The sequence below is a fragment of the Clupea harengus genome, chromosome 10, assembly GCF_900700415.2.
Source record: "Clupea harengus chromosome 10, Ch_v2.0.2, whole genome shotgun sequence".
NCBI lineage: Eukaryota > Metazoa > Chordata > Actinopteri > Clupeiformes > Clupeidae > Clupea > Clupea harengus.
In genome coordinates, this window is record NC_045161.1 from 9,857,207 (window position 1) to 9,868,991 (window position 11,785).

Genomic DNA, 11,785 nt, shown 5'->3' on the forward strand with positions numbered 1-11,785 from the left:
AGCGCTTCGCTTTCTCAGATGATTTCTGACTGGTCTTAAAGGCAATGTAGTAGGCCTCCTTCATTCGTCTCGCCCACTTCTCTGCAAAGGCTTGTTTTGTTTGTTTATCAGTAGTAGAGTTCAGGTCAAAAACTAGGTCCACTGGCAACCGGGGTGACCTCCCAAAAAGGAGATAGAATGGTGAGTACCCTGTTGAGTCATGTTTTGTACAATTATATGCATGAACAATGTGAGACAGATGGTTCCTCCAGTCTGATTTCTTTTCCTCTTTTAGGGTCCGGAGTATCTGGAGCAAGATGCGGTTTAGCCTTTCTACTGGATTCCCCTGGGGGTGGTACGGGGTTGTTCTAAAGTGCGAGATGCCAGCCAATTGCTCTAACCTCTGAAATAACCAATTTTCAAACTCACGACCTTGGTCATGGTGGAGTCTTTCCGGGAAACCAAAACGGGGGATAAAGTCATTAAATAGTTTCTCTGCAGCTATTTTGCCAGATTTGTTTTTAGTGGGATAAGCTTGGGCAAAGCGTGTAAAATGGTCAATTATGACCAAGATATACTCATAACCACCACTACTTGGTTCCAGATGGAGGTAATCGACGGCAACTAACTCAAAAGGTGAACTTGTGGAGATGGAGCCCATTGGTGCTTTGTCTCGCATAGAGGGATGTTTTTGCTGAATGCATGCACAACTTCTCAGGACATAATCCTCCACCTCCCGCTGCATATATGGCCAATAGAATCTTTCTTGCATCAGATTAAGGTCTGGCCACACGGGAAAAGAACGGTAATAGCTCAGAAAGCCCAGGAGTGCTCTTACTTCCCCTACTGTTGTCGGCTTCCTCTCCTTGAACTGAGTCACTGCCTCCAAATCCTTGGGGTCTATTTGGACGCCTTCCCCAGACACCAGTCGGCCCACATAACGAACTTGCCGTTTGAAGAGGTCACACTTAATGGCTCGCAGCTTGATTCCACTGGCTCTCAGCTGACACAGCACTCTCCGAACATCTTCCACACGTGCTAAGAAGGTTTTAGAATAGCAAAGGACATCATCAAGGTACGGAGAGCAAGTATCATCTCATAGACCCTCAAGAACGGACTCCATGCACCTCTGGAACACAGCTGGGCAATTAGTTAACCCAAATGGAAGCCTGATCCATTCATAAAGCCCCCATGGCGTGCTGAAAGCAGTGCAGTGTTGTGACCCCTTATCCACAAATCCCTGATGATACGCACTTCCCTGATCCAGAAGGGAGAACCAAGACTGCCCACCTAAGTTGTCAAGGAGGTCTTGGATACGGGGTAAGGGGTGCCGGTCAGGCCCATGCACAACCTGCCCATTGGCCACCTGCCTCTTCTGAGCCTTAGTAGAACCTCGCTGCATGGTGTCTAGCCGGATTTCCTCTCCCTGCCTCATGCCTCTGTCCACAAGCAGCACTGGAGAGCCACACGAGTTGGCTGCAGGCAGAGGCTGGCTGGTGAGAGGGAATCCGGGCCTAAGGGTCCTCCGTTCATCAGAAACATGTTCGTAGATCCAGGACTGTGCTGCTGATCCCCCTGCACCATTAACATCTGTGCTCCCTGTACCAGCCCGTCTCCTTGATGGACCACATGTAAACCATTTTGTATTAGCATCCCCTGAGCCCCTTGAATGTGCCCGCCCTGCTGCAGCACCAACCCCTGTGCCCCTTGAACATGTCCGCCCTGGGATATTACCAGACTCTCTGCTCGTTCCAGGTTAGTCTGCTCAGGACTCAAGCCCTGGACGTTTGTCCCCCTGCACCCCATTAGACCTCTTCCCTGCACCAGACCTCCTCCCTGCACTATACCTCCCCCCTCTGTACTAGACCTCCCCCTGTTTGGTCTGAATGGGCTGTGGAGCACTGTACCTCCATGCTCCCTGCATCAGACATGTCCCCTTCGTTTATGGGCTCCTGTGCCTCTTCATTCCTTTCTGATTGATTTTCAGAGACCTCCAAAGATCCACCCTGTAAGACCTGCTCAGCTTCCCTTAGGGGTTCCATCTCTGCTTGCATTGGCTTGTCTGCTTCTGGGAGGTCCATGCTAGAGTCATCCTCACTCTGCAGATCTAGATGTTCCTTCACATCTTGTCCAGATGTTTCACCCTCTGGCATTTGTCCAGCGTATTCTCTTACCACTTCCACTTTACTCTCTTCCTCCACAGAGGCTGGATCTACTGTATGCCTCTCCACAGCATTGGGCTCCAGAGATTCATTTGCAGTTACCTCATTCATCTCAGACATAGAAGTCACTACCTGACTCAAAATCACACTCTCACCCTCTATGCCAACATCTTTGCCCTCCTCCAAGTTCTCCTGGTCAAGTGTGGTGATTTGGTCATGGGGTGCAGCTGACGGCGAGGCTGTCCTTACCAACTCTTGACCGATTGCAACCTGCTGCATTTGTAGGAGAGTGACCTCCAAAGCTTCTATCTCTGCTGGGTCAGTACCCTGGAAGGTTTCCAGAGATACCTCTGGGCCGGGGCTCTTGTCTATATCCAGCTCCAGGGTACGAGATTGAAGTTCAGTCTCTGAAACATCTGTTATCTCTTGAAGTGAAACTGGAATGTCTACCGTAGGAGTTAATTCTGTGGGTCCATCGACATAGCTTGCTTCTCCCTCCCCAGGGCCTAACTCTTCTGCTTCAGGAGTGTTTTCCAGTGATATACTGGATACCTTATTTTCAATCTCCTCAGCATGTGTGTCGTTTGTTGAAGACACCAATTCACCCACTGACAGAGAGGTTGTATCATCCACCATTCCTGAATCGCACTGCAATGAGTGACCAGCACTGATCTGGTCTGCTACCAGATCAATGATGTCAGAGTCACCTGGGGATACCTCAGGTACAGAGAGAAGAGTTGTGTCAGATGAATAGTGATCCACTGTCCACCCAGAATCTGTGTTTCCAAGTATTGCTCCTGTTAAATTCCCCTCTGCCACCTCAGGGACATTGTGTTGGGTAGGGTCCTCAGTCACTGACATTTGTGATGATACGGTCACGTCCTGTGAGGACACAGGCAGGATTTCCCCATGGTCTACAGTGGCGTCCACATCAGGCTCACCAAGGTCATCAGACAGATCTTCTGGCACAACTGTGGCTTTTTCCACGCTGTCTATCTTCAGGTGAGGTTCAGGTTTGTAAGACTCAACCTCCTCTGCCACATGTTCCTCAGCCAAAACGCTCCCCTGGATCTCCACTGAGACCTCCTCTTGTTGGGATGTGTCTGTGGTCAAATCCACAACAGTTTCCTCAAAAAACATTTTCTTCTGCAGCCCAGTCTCAATCTGTGAAGTTATTGGTGCTATATGAGGAACTTTTGGAATGGTAGCAACAGAAATTACCTCCTCTACACGTATGCTCATCGGGTGTCCTGCTGGGGCCGGACCTGGGCCCAGACCCCCCAACCCCTCAAGGAACCCTGTGCTGAAAAGGGGTTGCTGGGGTTGTGGTACTGGAACATGGGTTATGTTGCTTTGTGCCATGTTAACTCTCTCATTGCTCATCTGACCACTTTCATAGGCTGGCATTGTTAGACTTTCACTTGAATGACTTGAATGACTTGTTGGCCACAGTGTTCTGACACTTCCTGGGGCATCTTGCTTCATCCCTACCTGCTTGTCCACTAGGACAACCCTCTCTTGTCTGGGGATATGCATCTGCTGGGGTGCAGGGGTGAATGTCTGGCCTGGCATCTGTGCTATATCTCCAGGCTGCCTTTGCACAAGCACCACACGTTGTAACCCATCAGTGTGTTGAACCAGGGTATGACCACCCTGAAACTGTAACGTTGGGCTAGTCGGGGTGCTGACTCCCTGTAACATGGGACCATTTTGTATTAGCATCCCCTGAGCCCCTTGAACGTGCCTGCCCTGCTGCAGCACTAGACTTCCCCACTGCAGCACACCTCCTCCCTGCACTCGACCTCCCTGCACTAGACCTCCTCCCTGCAGCAGACCTCCTCCCTGCACTAGACCTCCTCCCTGCACTAGACCTCCTCCCCGCAGCAGACCTCCTCCCTGCAGCAGACCTCCTCCCTGCACTAGCCCTCCCCCCTGCAGCAGCACCCTCTCTGTGGCTGCCTGGCTCCCGTTCACCAGGATCACTCCCTGACCAAGACCCACTGGGGGCCTCTCAGCCAGCAGCACTCTGCTCTGAACCTGCGGCTCCACCATGTAGTACAGGGGCTGCTGCTGCACCAACACAGTCTGGGTGGGCATGGTCATGGTCTCGCACAGTTGCATCCTGGGAAGTGGGGGTGGGCTGTGTTCCTCCACAAAGCTGACGCTCCTCTCCATGCGCACAGGTGGTGCCTCGTGGTTGCTGATGCTTGAGGACCTGGACTCCCTTGTCTGTTTTTTAACATCGGTTGTCATGATGACACTGGTGTCCATTTCTGACATGGAAGGTGTGATCTGATGGTCCATTCTTGGGCATGTGACTTTGGAGTATCCACAGATCTGGGCGAGGGTGGTGAACTTTGACCCCAAGTCGTCTAGAAACTGGAGGTCATCCTCAGACTCGAGGAGGCTGCAGCAGCCCACAGAGTTAGCGGGGGATCCCCGTCCCTCGTATTCATACACCAACAGATTGTCCTTCGGACAAGAAGTCACTGCTGTGTGCTCTGCTTTCTGTAAAACAAAAAGGAAATGTCCTGACAAAGTACAGTTCAAAGTTAAGAAAACCTCATTATAGACAGATGCACAGACACACAGACACACACACACACACACACACACACACACACACACACACACACACACACACACACACACACACACACACACACACACACACACACACACACATTCATACACACACACCTGTGAGAAGTAATGGTCCAGAAATGTGTCTGGTAGTGCCATGAATGAGAGCTGATCCTCCTCTCTCATCTCCTGCAGATCTGAAGTATAATCCAAATGGGCACTGAAGTCCATGTCCCCCATCTCTGGCTCATCATAGTCATTAAAGCCTCTGAATGCATTCTCCTGCATCTGCCTGCTCACCATGATGGCGGTAGCCATTTTTGCGGAAGCAGTAACTGAAATTTCTTTGGAGATTAGTACCGGAACACTCATCAGAGGAACTTCCTGCTCAAAGAGTGGAAACCATACACACACGCACATGCACACCCACACACACACACACACAAACACGCACAAACCAAGTTGGTTAATTTGATTGTTGTGATGCACTTTGACCTGATACTAAACTGCTAGTCATCATTCTGCTTCGGCAGAGTCAGTAATGTGGGAACGCCTTCTTTACCCATCATGAATTCCAGTCAGTGTCTTTTTGTGTGTGTGATTGGTGTGTGATTACCCGGTCCTCTCCCTTTCCCTCGGTGTGATAGGAGATGAGATGAGCCTTGGTGTCAAAGGGCAGGTCAGTGAAGCCTCCTGCAAGCCCACTGGTTCCTCCACAGGAGCAGAACAAAGCCATAAGTGGGACCACTAGTTGTTTACACACACACACAAACAAACACAAACACACATTTTATTTTATAGTGGTTGTAACACATAAACATAACAACATATAGTCAAACAGTACATGACAGCCAAACTTCATTAATAGGCATGTTTCATATGGGGAATTCATTAACGGCTGGTGTGTCCACTTGGACTGGTGTTATATAGTGGCATGTACATGTAAGAGAATCATTGTTTCACTACATTTAAGAAAGAAGTTAGGACAGGTGAGAAATGAACATGTTAGTAAGTTTTGCAGGGATAGTTGTCATTAAAGATGTTTGGGAATAAGACACGCACACACACACACACACACACACACACACACACACACACACACACACACACACACACACACACACACACACACACACACACACACACACACACACACTCAGCATGAGGTGGTGAGTGTACTCACACAGGAGTGCGAGGAGGCCTAATAGCATCCCTCCCACTGTAGCTCTTCCCAGTTGGAATGACTTATTTCTGGTTGTAACCCCTGACTGCAGTTGTTCCTGTTTTAAAGCACAGGAAGTCAAGCCCCCTTGGCAGGTGCACACCTCCAATTTGAGGACCTGTCTTTCAGGACAGGCCAACCCCTGCTGGTCTCGTATCTCAAACGTGACCTCATAGAGGCCAGGCCAAAGACCATCTTCAGCCCACAGTGCTGCTGAAGCATCTACAGAGAGAGAGAGAGAGAGAGAAAGAGAGAGAGAGAGACCACAGATTAGTGCATTGCCCTATTTCCCACACATCTGCCTGGTCTCTGCACACTTCTCCCCATTCACATCCAATGTTAGAACAACTAACTTTAAAACTTTTTTTTTGTGTCTGATTGAACTTGACAGACAGTGACCTTGGTATTGTTATTAGGGCTGTCAATAGATTACATTTTTTTTACTAATTAATCTCACATTTTGAAATTCATTAATCTAGATTAATCGCGATTAAAAGTTTGTTTTTCTTCCAAAGACTAAATTCTATAAATTAACGAGTAATCACCTCAGACAGCGTGTATTTAAGACACTGTTGTTTAATGGTATTTTTATCGTGCTCTCTCGCCGTCATACAATGAATGTATGCGAGACACAGCGGTGCCCCTCGAAAGGAAAACGTAAGAATTGTCCCCTAAAGCAATTCGGAACACCTTAGTCAACCCACCGTCCTCAACTATGTTGATGGGCCGACAGTCAACGGCAACCCAAACTGTTACAGCGTTGGTAACCTGGGACTGCTTTCTGTCGGGTGCTTTGCATTAAGGTGAAAACTTAAAGACGAGCTGCTTCTGTGATAGCTAAATTCAGCTTGACAAATGCTACATACAACTTTAGTTTTGTCGATTGTTCTGTCATTTTGCCTCTTAAACAGAAACTTTCCGCCCAACAATCCCTCAGCTCTCTCCATCTTCCACTACCGACTCGGTCTCTCCTATCTAACTGACTGCAGGCACGCGGCGGTTTTGTGTCAGGGGTCAACGCACACCGGAAGTAAACAAAGTTGCGTTAACTGCATTAAAATATTTTATCGCATTAATCCAGCCCACAATAATCTCATAGATTAACGCGTTAACTTTGACAGCCCTAATTGTTATACATAAGCCCCCATTAATGGTAATAATAATAATAATAATAATAATAATGATACAAAAAAAACCAAAGGAGAGTTTCTGTACTGGAATTCTATGCTGAAATCCCTTCTGCAGGGATGCAAGCACATGTATGGTCAAAAAAGAGAGAGGTAATTGAAGCCCTCGCCCCGCTGCAAATATCCATATACTTAGATTGCCACCAACCCCGCGACATCCGCGGCCCACCCCTACAGGCACAGAGTAAAATGAAATTCTAAAAAAATCTTCTTCTTCCTGAATAATACAATTTTTGTTTAAAAGACAACATTTTATTTAAGTTTCGTTCATTTAGCAGCATGATTTGTTGCTGTTATTTGTTTCAGTTGTGCCTTTCGCTTCATGTTGTATGCATGTGCCACAAGCTTGATAAAGCATGCAAGTTATTTGATCTATGTGTCTATCTAATCTTTTTATTTTATTGCAATCTATTTTATTTACTTTACTGTATTATAAGCAACATCTTTGTGTCGCACTGAGAAATAGTGCCCTAATTGAAATGGGATCTCTGCTCCCTGTTGGCACTCAAAATGCAAACCATAGCCTATGCCTACCTGGGCATATAGGCAAATTGCTTATATAATAATATAATAATCAGCTAGCTTTATTTTTGTGACAATGACACGACGTCATACAAAATTGCCCCACCAGAAATTTCGGGCTAAAATCACCAGTGGTATTTTTTTATATGGCTAGCTTTGTACTTAGCTTCGGGCTAAGTGCCTGGGCCTAGTTTGGGGCCTGGCTTGTGCCTTGAGAAGGTGCCGGTATTTGGGCCTAATCGGCCAAGAAGGTGCGCTTGAGTTCTGGTGAGTATGGCCTGTATGATTGATTTGTTTGTTTTATTTTATGGGCACAAGCGTTTGGTTGGATGCTCACTTATGCACGAACTGGGGATATACAGTGCCCTCCACAATTATTGGCACCCTTAGTGAATGTGACCAAAACAGGCTATGAAAAAATATGTCTTTGCTGTTTATCCGCTTGGTCTTTCACTCAAAATATTCACAAAAATCTTACCTTTTCATTGAAGTAAAATTATTGAAAGAAAAAAAAAATGTTGACATTAAATAAATATTATTCTCCAAAACAGGTGTGCCACAATTATTGGCACCCCTTAATTTAATGTTTTGAGCAGCCTCCCTTTGCCAAGACAACAGCTCTGAGTCTTCTCCTATAATGCGTGATGAGGTTGGTGAACACATGGCACGGGATCTGAGACCATTCCTACATACAGTATCTCTCCAGATCCTTCAGATTCTTAGGTCAACGCTTGTATACTCGGCTTCAGCTCTTCCGACAGATTTTCTATGGGGTTTAGGTCGGGGGACTGTGATGGCCATGGCAAAACCTTTATTCCGTGGTCGTGAACAATTTTTGTGTTGATTTTGAGGTGTGCTTCGGATCATTGTCCTGCTGGAAGGTCCAACCACGGCCCATTTTAAGCTTCCTAGAGGGGGCTGTTAGGTTTTCATTTAATATCTGCTGGTATTTGATGGAGTCCATGATACCATGTATCCTAACAAGATGTCGAGGGCCTTTGGAAGAAAAACAGCCCCACAACATCAAAGATCCGCCACCATACTTCACATTGGGTATGGGGGTCTCTTCTGTATGGCTATCTTTCTGTCTATGGCAAACCCACCTTTGATGTTTGTTGCCAAAAAGCTTTATTTTGGTCTCATCTGACCATATAACTCGGTCCCATTGAAAGTCTGACTTACATTTGGCAAACTGTAGGCGCTTTAGTTTGTTGTTGATTGACAGCAGAGGCTTTTTTCTGGCAACCCTCCAAAACAATTTGTGGTGATGAAGGTGGCGTCTGATGGTAGTTCTGGAGACTTTCTGAACCCAAGACTCAATTTACCTCTGCAATTCTCCAGCTGTGATCCTTGGAGATTATTTTGCCAGTCGAACCATCCTCCTCACGATGCGTGGGGTCAATTTACAGATAGGTCCTCTTCCAGGCTGATTCCTTACATCTCCTGTCGCTTTGAACTTCTTAACTATTGCCCTGATTGTGGAAATGGGTATTTTTTAACTGTTAAGATATTTTCTCATATCCTTTTCCGGATTTCTGCAGCTCAACAACTTTTTGTCGCACTTCGACACTGTGTTCTTTTGTCTTTCCCATCTTAAAGAATGACTAAGGGTATTTGGCCTGTGTCACCTCATATTTATACCCGAGTGAAACAGGAAGTCATGGTTGACCACTAAAGAGTTCCTAATCAAACAGGTGACCTTAAAAATGTAAAACATGACTGGTAATATACTTCAGTTAGATTTTAATTATAAGATTTTCTAGGGGTGCCAATAATTGTGGCACCCATGTTTTGGAGAAAAATATTTTATTTAATGTCAAAAAATATATATTCTTTCAATAATTTTACTTCAATGAAAAGGTAAGATTTTTGTGAATATTTTGAGTAAAAGACCGAGAGGATAAACAGCAAAGACATATTTTTTCATAGCCTGTTTTGGTCACATTCACTAAGGGTGCCAATAATTGTGGAGGGCACTGTATTAAATGGACAATACCAACGCTGTCTACTCTGTTTTTTTCTTCTTTTTTTACATGAAAATTTAATAAAAAGTTGAATTACAAAAAAAGCATGCACATTTGTGCAGTATTGAGCAGTTACACATTGTGTTTGCACACTGTCATCCTCTAAGTATTGCTTTGCTCACCTCCGGTCTGCTGAAGCCTCCACTTCACCCCCACACCCTCATCCAGCAGCGTGAACTCAAGCGGCGGACCGTTAGGGTCTCCATCCAAATCCTCTGCTGTCACATTCACCACCTTCACAATAAGATCTCAGTTACTGTACAATAGATCATCAACGGATGTGCCACTTCTGTCCTGGGTATGAGGTGTGTGTGTGTGTATGTGTGTGTGTGTGTGTGTTTGGGGGAGGGGTACAGAGAGAGGATGGAGGGAAGTGATTTAGTTTGCAAAGAGGATGAATAGATGCCAGAGAAGAGAAGAGGGACATTTAGGGTTAGGGTAAAAACACAACACTGTTTAGTGAGGAGGAGGAGGACACTGGGAGTGCTGAGCAGAACTGAAGGTTTTAAGGATCAAAGAGACACGCTGGAGTTGTGAGGAGGTTTACATTGAGGTGTAACACATTTGTCCTGCTATGGTGAACTGGAGTGTCACTGCACCCTCACCTTAGTGTCACTGCACAGGTACTGCACGTGGCTGGTGAGCGTGGGGCAGTTGTCATTAGTGTCCTCCACATGCACTGCAATGGTCCCCGTGGCTGTCTGGGTGGGCATTCCTGTAAGGTAGTGGGAACAAAATAATTCTGCTTCCGGACACACACATTCAAATATACAAACCAACGCTAAAATAACAAGGCTATAACCTTTAGACAGTCAGCATACAATAGCTTTCAGCATGCACTGACTGGACAGTTTTATAATACAAACCTATTTTAACCGCCTGTGGCTTTGACCTGCTCTCTGTGCTTGAGACTTTAATTTAAACTAAAGTAAAGTGCAAGAGGAAGTCCTCTTACTCTGAATATTTGGTTGTTGGTGCTGCTCTGACGTTGAAACTTCAATTCAATGACAAACATAGGCACAGACACACTCTTTTTTTAATTTTTAACTGTTGGAGAACATAAAGGTGAGGACAGCAATGAAAGCCACTGACTAGATAACTAAGCAAATGAGGGAAGCCTTAACACCTACCATTTGTCATACAGAGAATCTTGGCCAGGTAGGTCTCATTCACCACATAGGGAGACTCCCGGTCTGGCATCTTATTGAGTGTGATTTCAGCTGTCTCCTCATCAATGGTGAACCAGTTTCCGGGGTCATAACCTTTTGCATACCTGTCACATTTCAAGTGAAATTAATGTGACTTCAGCCTGTAGCTTTCAAGTAGGAAATATGAAATTAACTGATTTACGGGCTTTGTTCATAAGGCAAATGATGACTGAGATAATGAATGTAAACACCTGGTATACTTTTTCATAATAACATTGGAGAGTGTTTGGTGGAAACAATAGGTTGGCTGAGTTCACCTTGCTGAGGAAGACACATGTGGTTAATCTTAAACGGTGCATTGTGGTGAAAATAAAGTGGGGGAAGTCCTGACCTGACATCCTGGGCCTGTTCTCCTGTATCTCCATCCGTGGCAGGAAAGGTACAAATGACCTTGGGGATGGAGAGTTGTCCTTTGCCCTCTGGGAGGGAGATGGGCTTGGTGTTTGGGCGGTAGACTGGCCCATCTGGTTTGTTGTTCACACTGATCTTCACTGGGTAGCTTTTATACTTTGAAATAATGCTCCAAGTCCCTCCAGTCCCTGGTTGTCCAGGCCCTCCTGTCCCTCCTCCTCCACCAGGCCCTCCTGTTCCTCCTCCTCCACCAGGCCCTCCTGCCCCTCCTCCTCCACCAGGCCCTCCTCCTCCACCAGTCCCTCCTGCCCCCCCTCCTCCACCAGGCCCTCCTGCCCCCCCTCCTCCACCAGGCCCTCCTGCCCCCCCTCCTCCACCAGGCCCTCCTGTCCCTCCTCCTCCACCAGGCCCTCCTGCCCCTCCTGCTCCACCAGGCCCTCCTCCTCCACCAGTCCCTCCTGCCCCTCCTCCTCCACCAGGCCCTCCTGTTACTCCTCCTCCACCAGGCCCTCCTGTTCCTCCTGCTCCACCAGGCCATCTTGTCCCT

At 46.7% G+C, this 11,785-nt stretch overlaps 1 protein-coding gene across 1 annotated transcript; it reads right to left on the reverse strand.

The window, feature by feature from the left end:
• Positions 1-265: 265 nt before the first annotated feature.
• Positions 266-11,484, reverse strand: LOC116222151 (the record flags this gene model as incomplete). Its single annotated transcript, XM_031575291.1, has 8 exons — positions 266-4,649; positions 4,842-5,108; positions 5,341-5,471; positions 5,908-6,168; positions 9,802-9,913; positions 10,285-10,394; positions 10,810-10,952; positions 11,219-11,484. Coding segments are annotated over 8 exons (4,119 nt in total), but the record flags the coding sequence as incomplete, so codon positions are not given.
• Between the last annotated feature and the right edge of the window lie 301 nt (positions 11,485-11,785).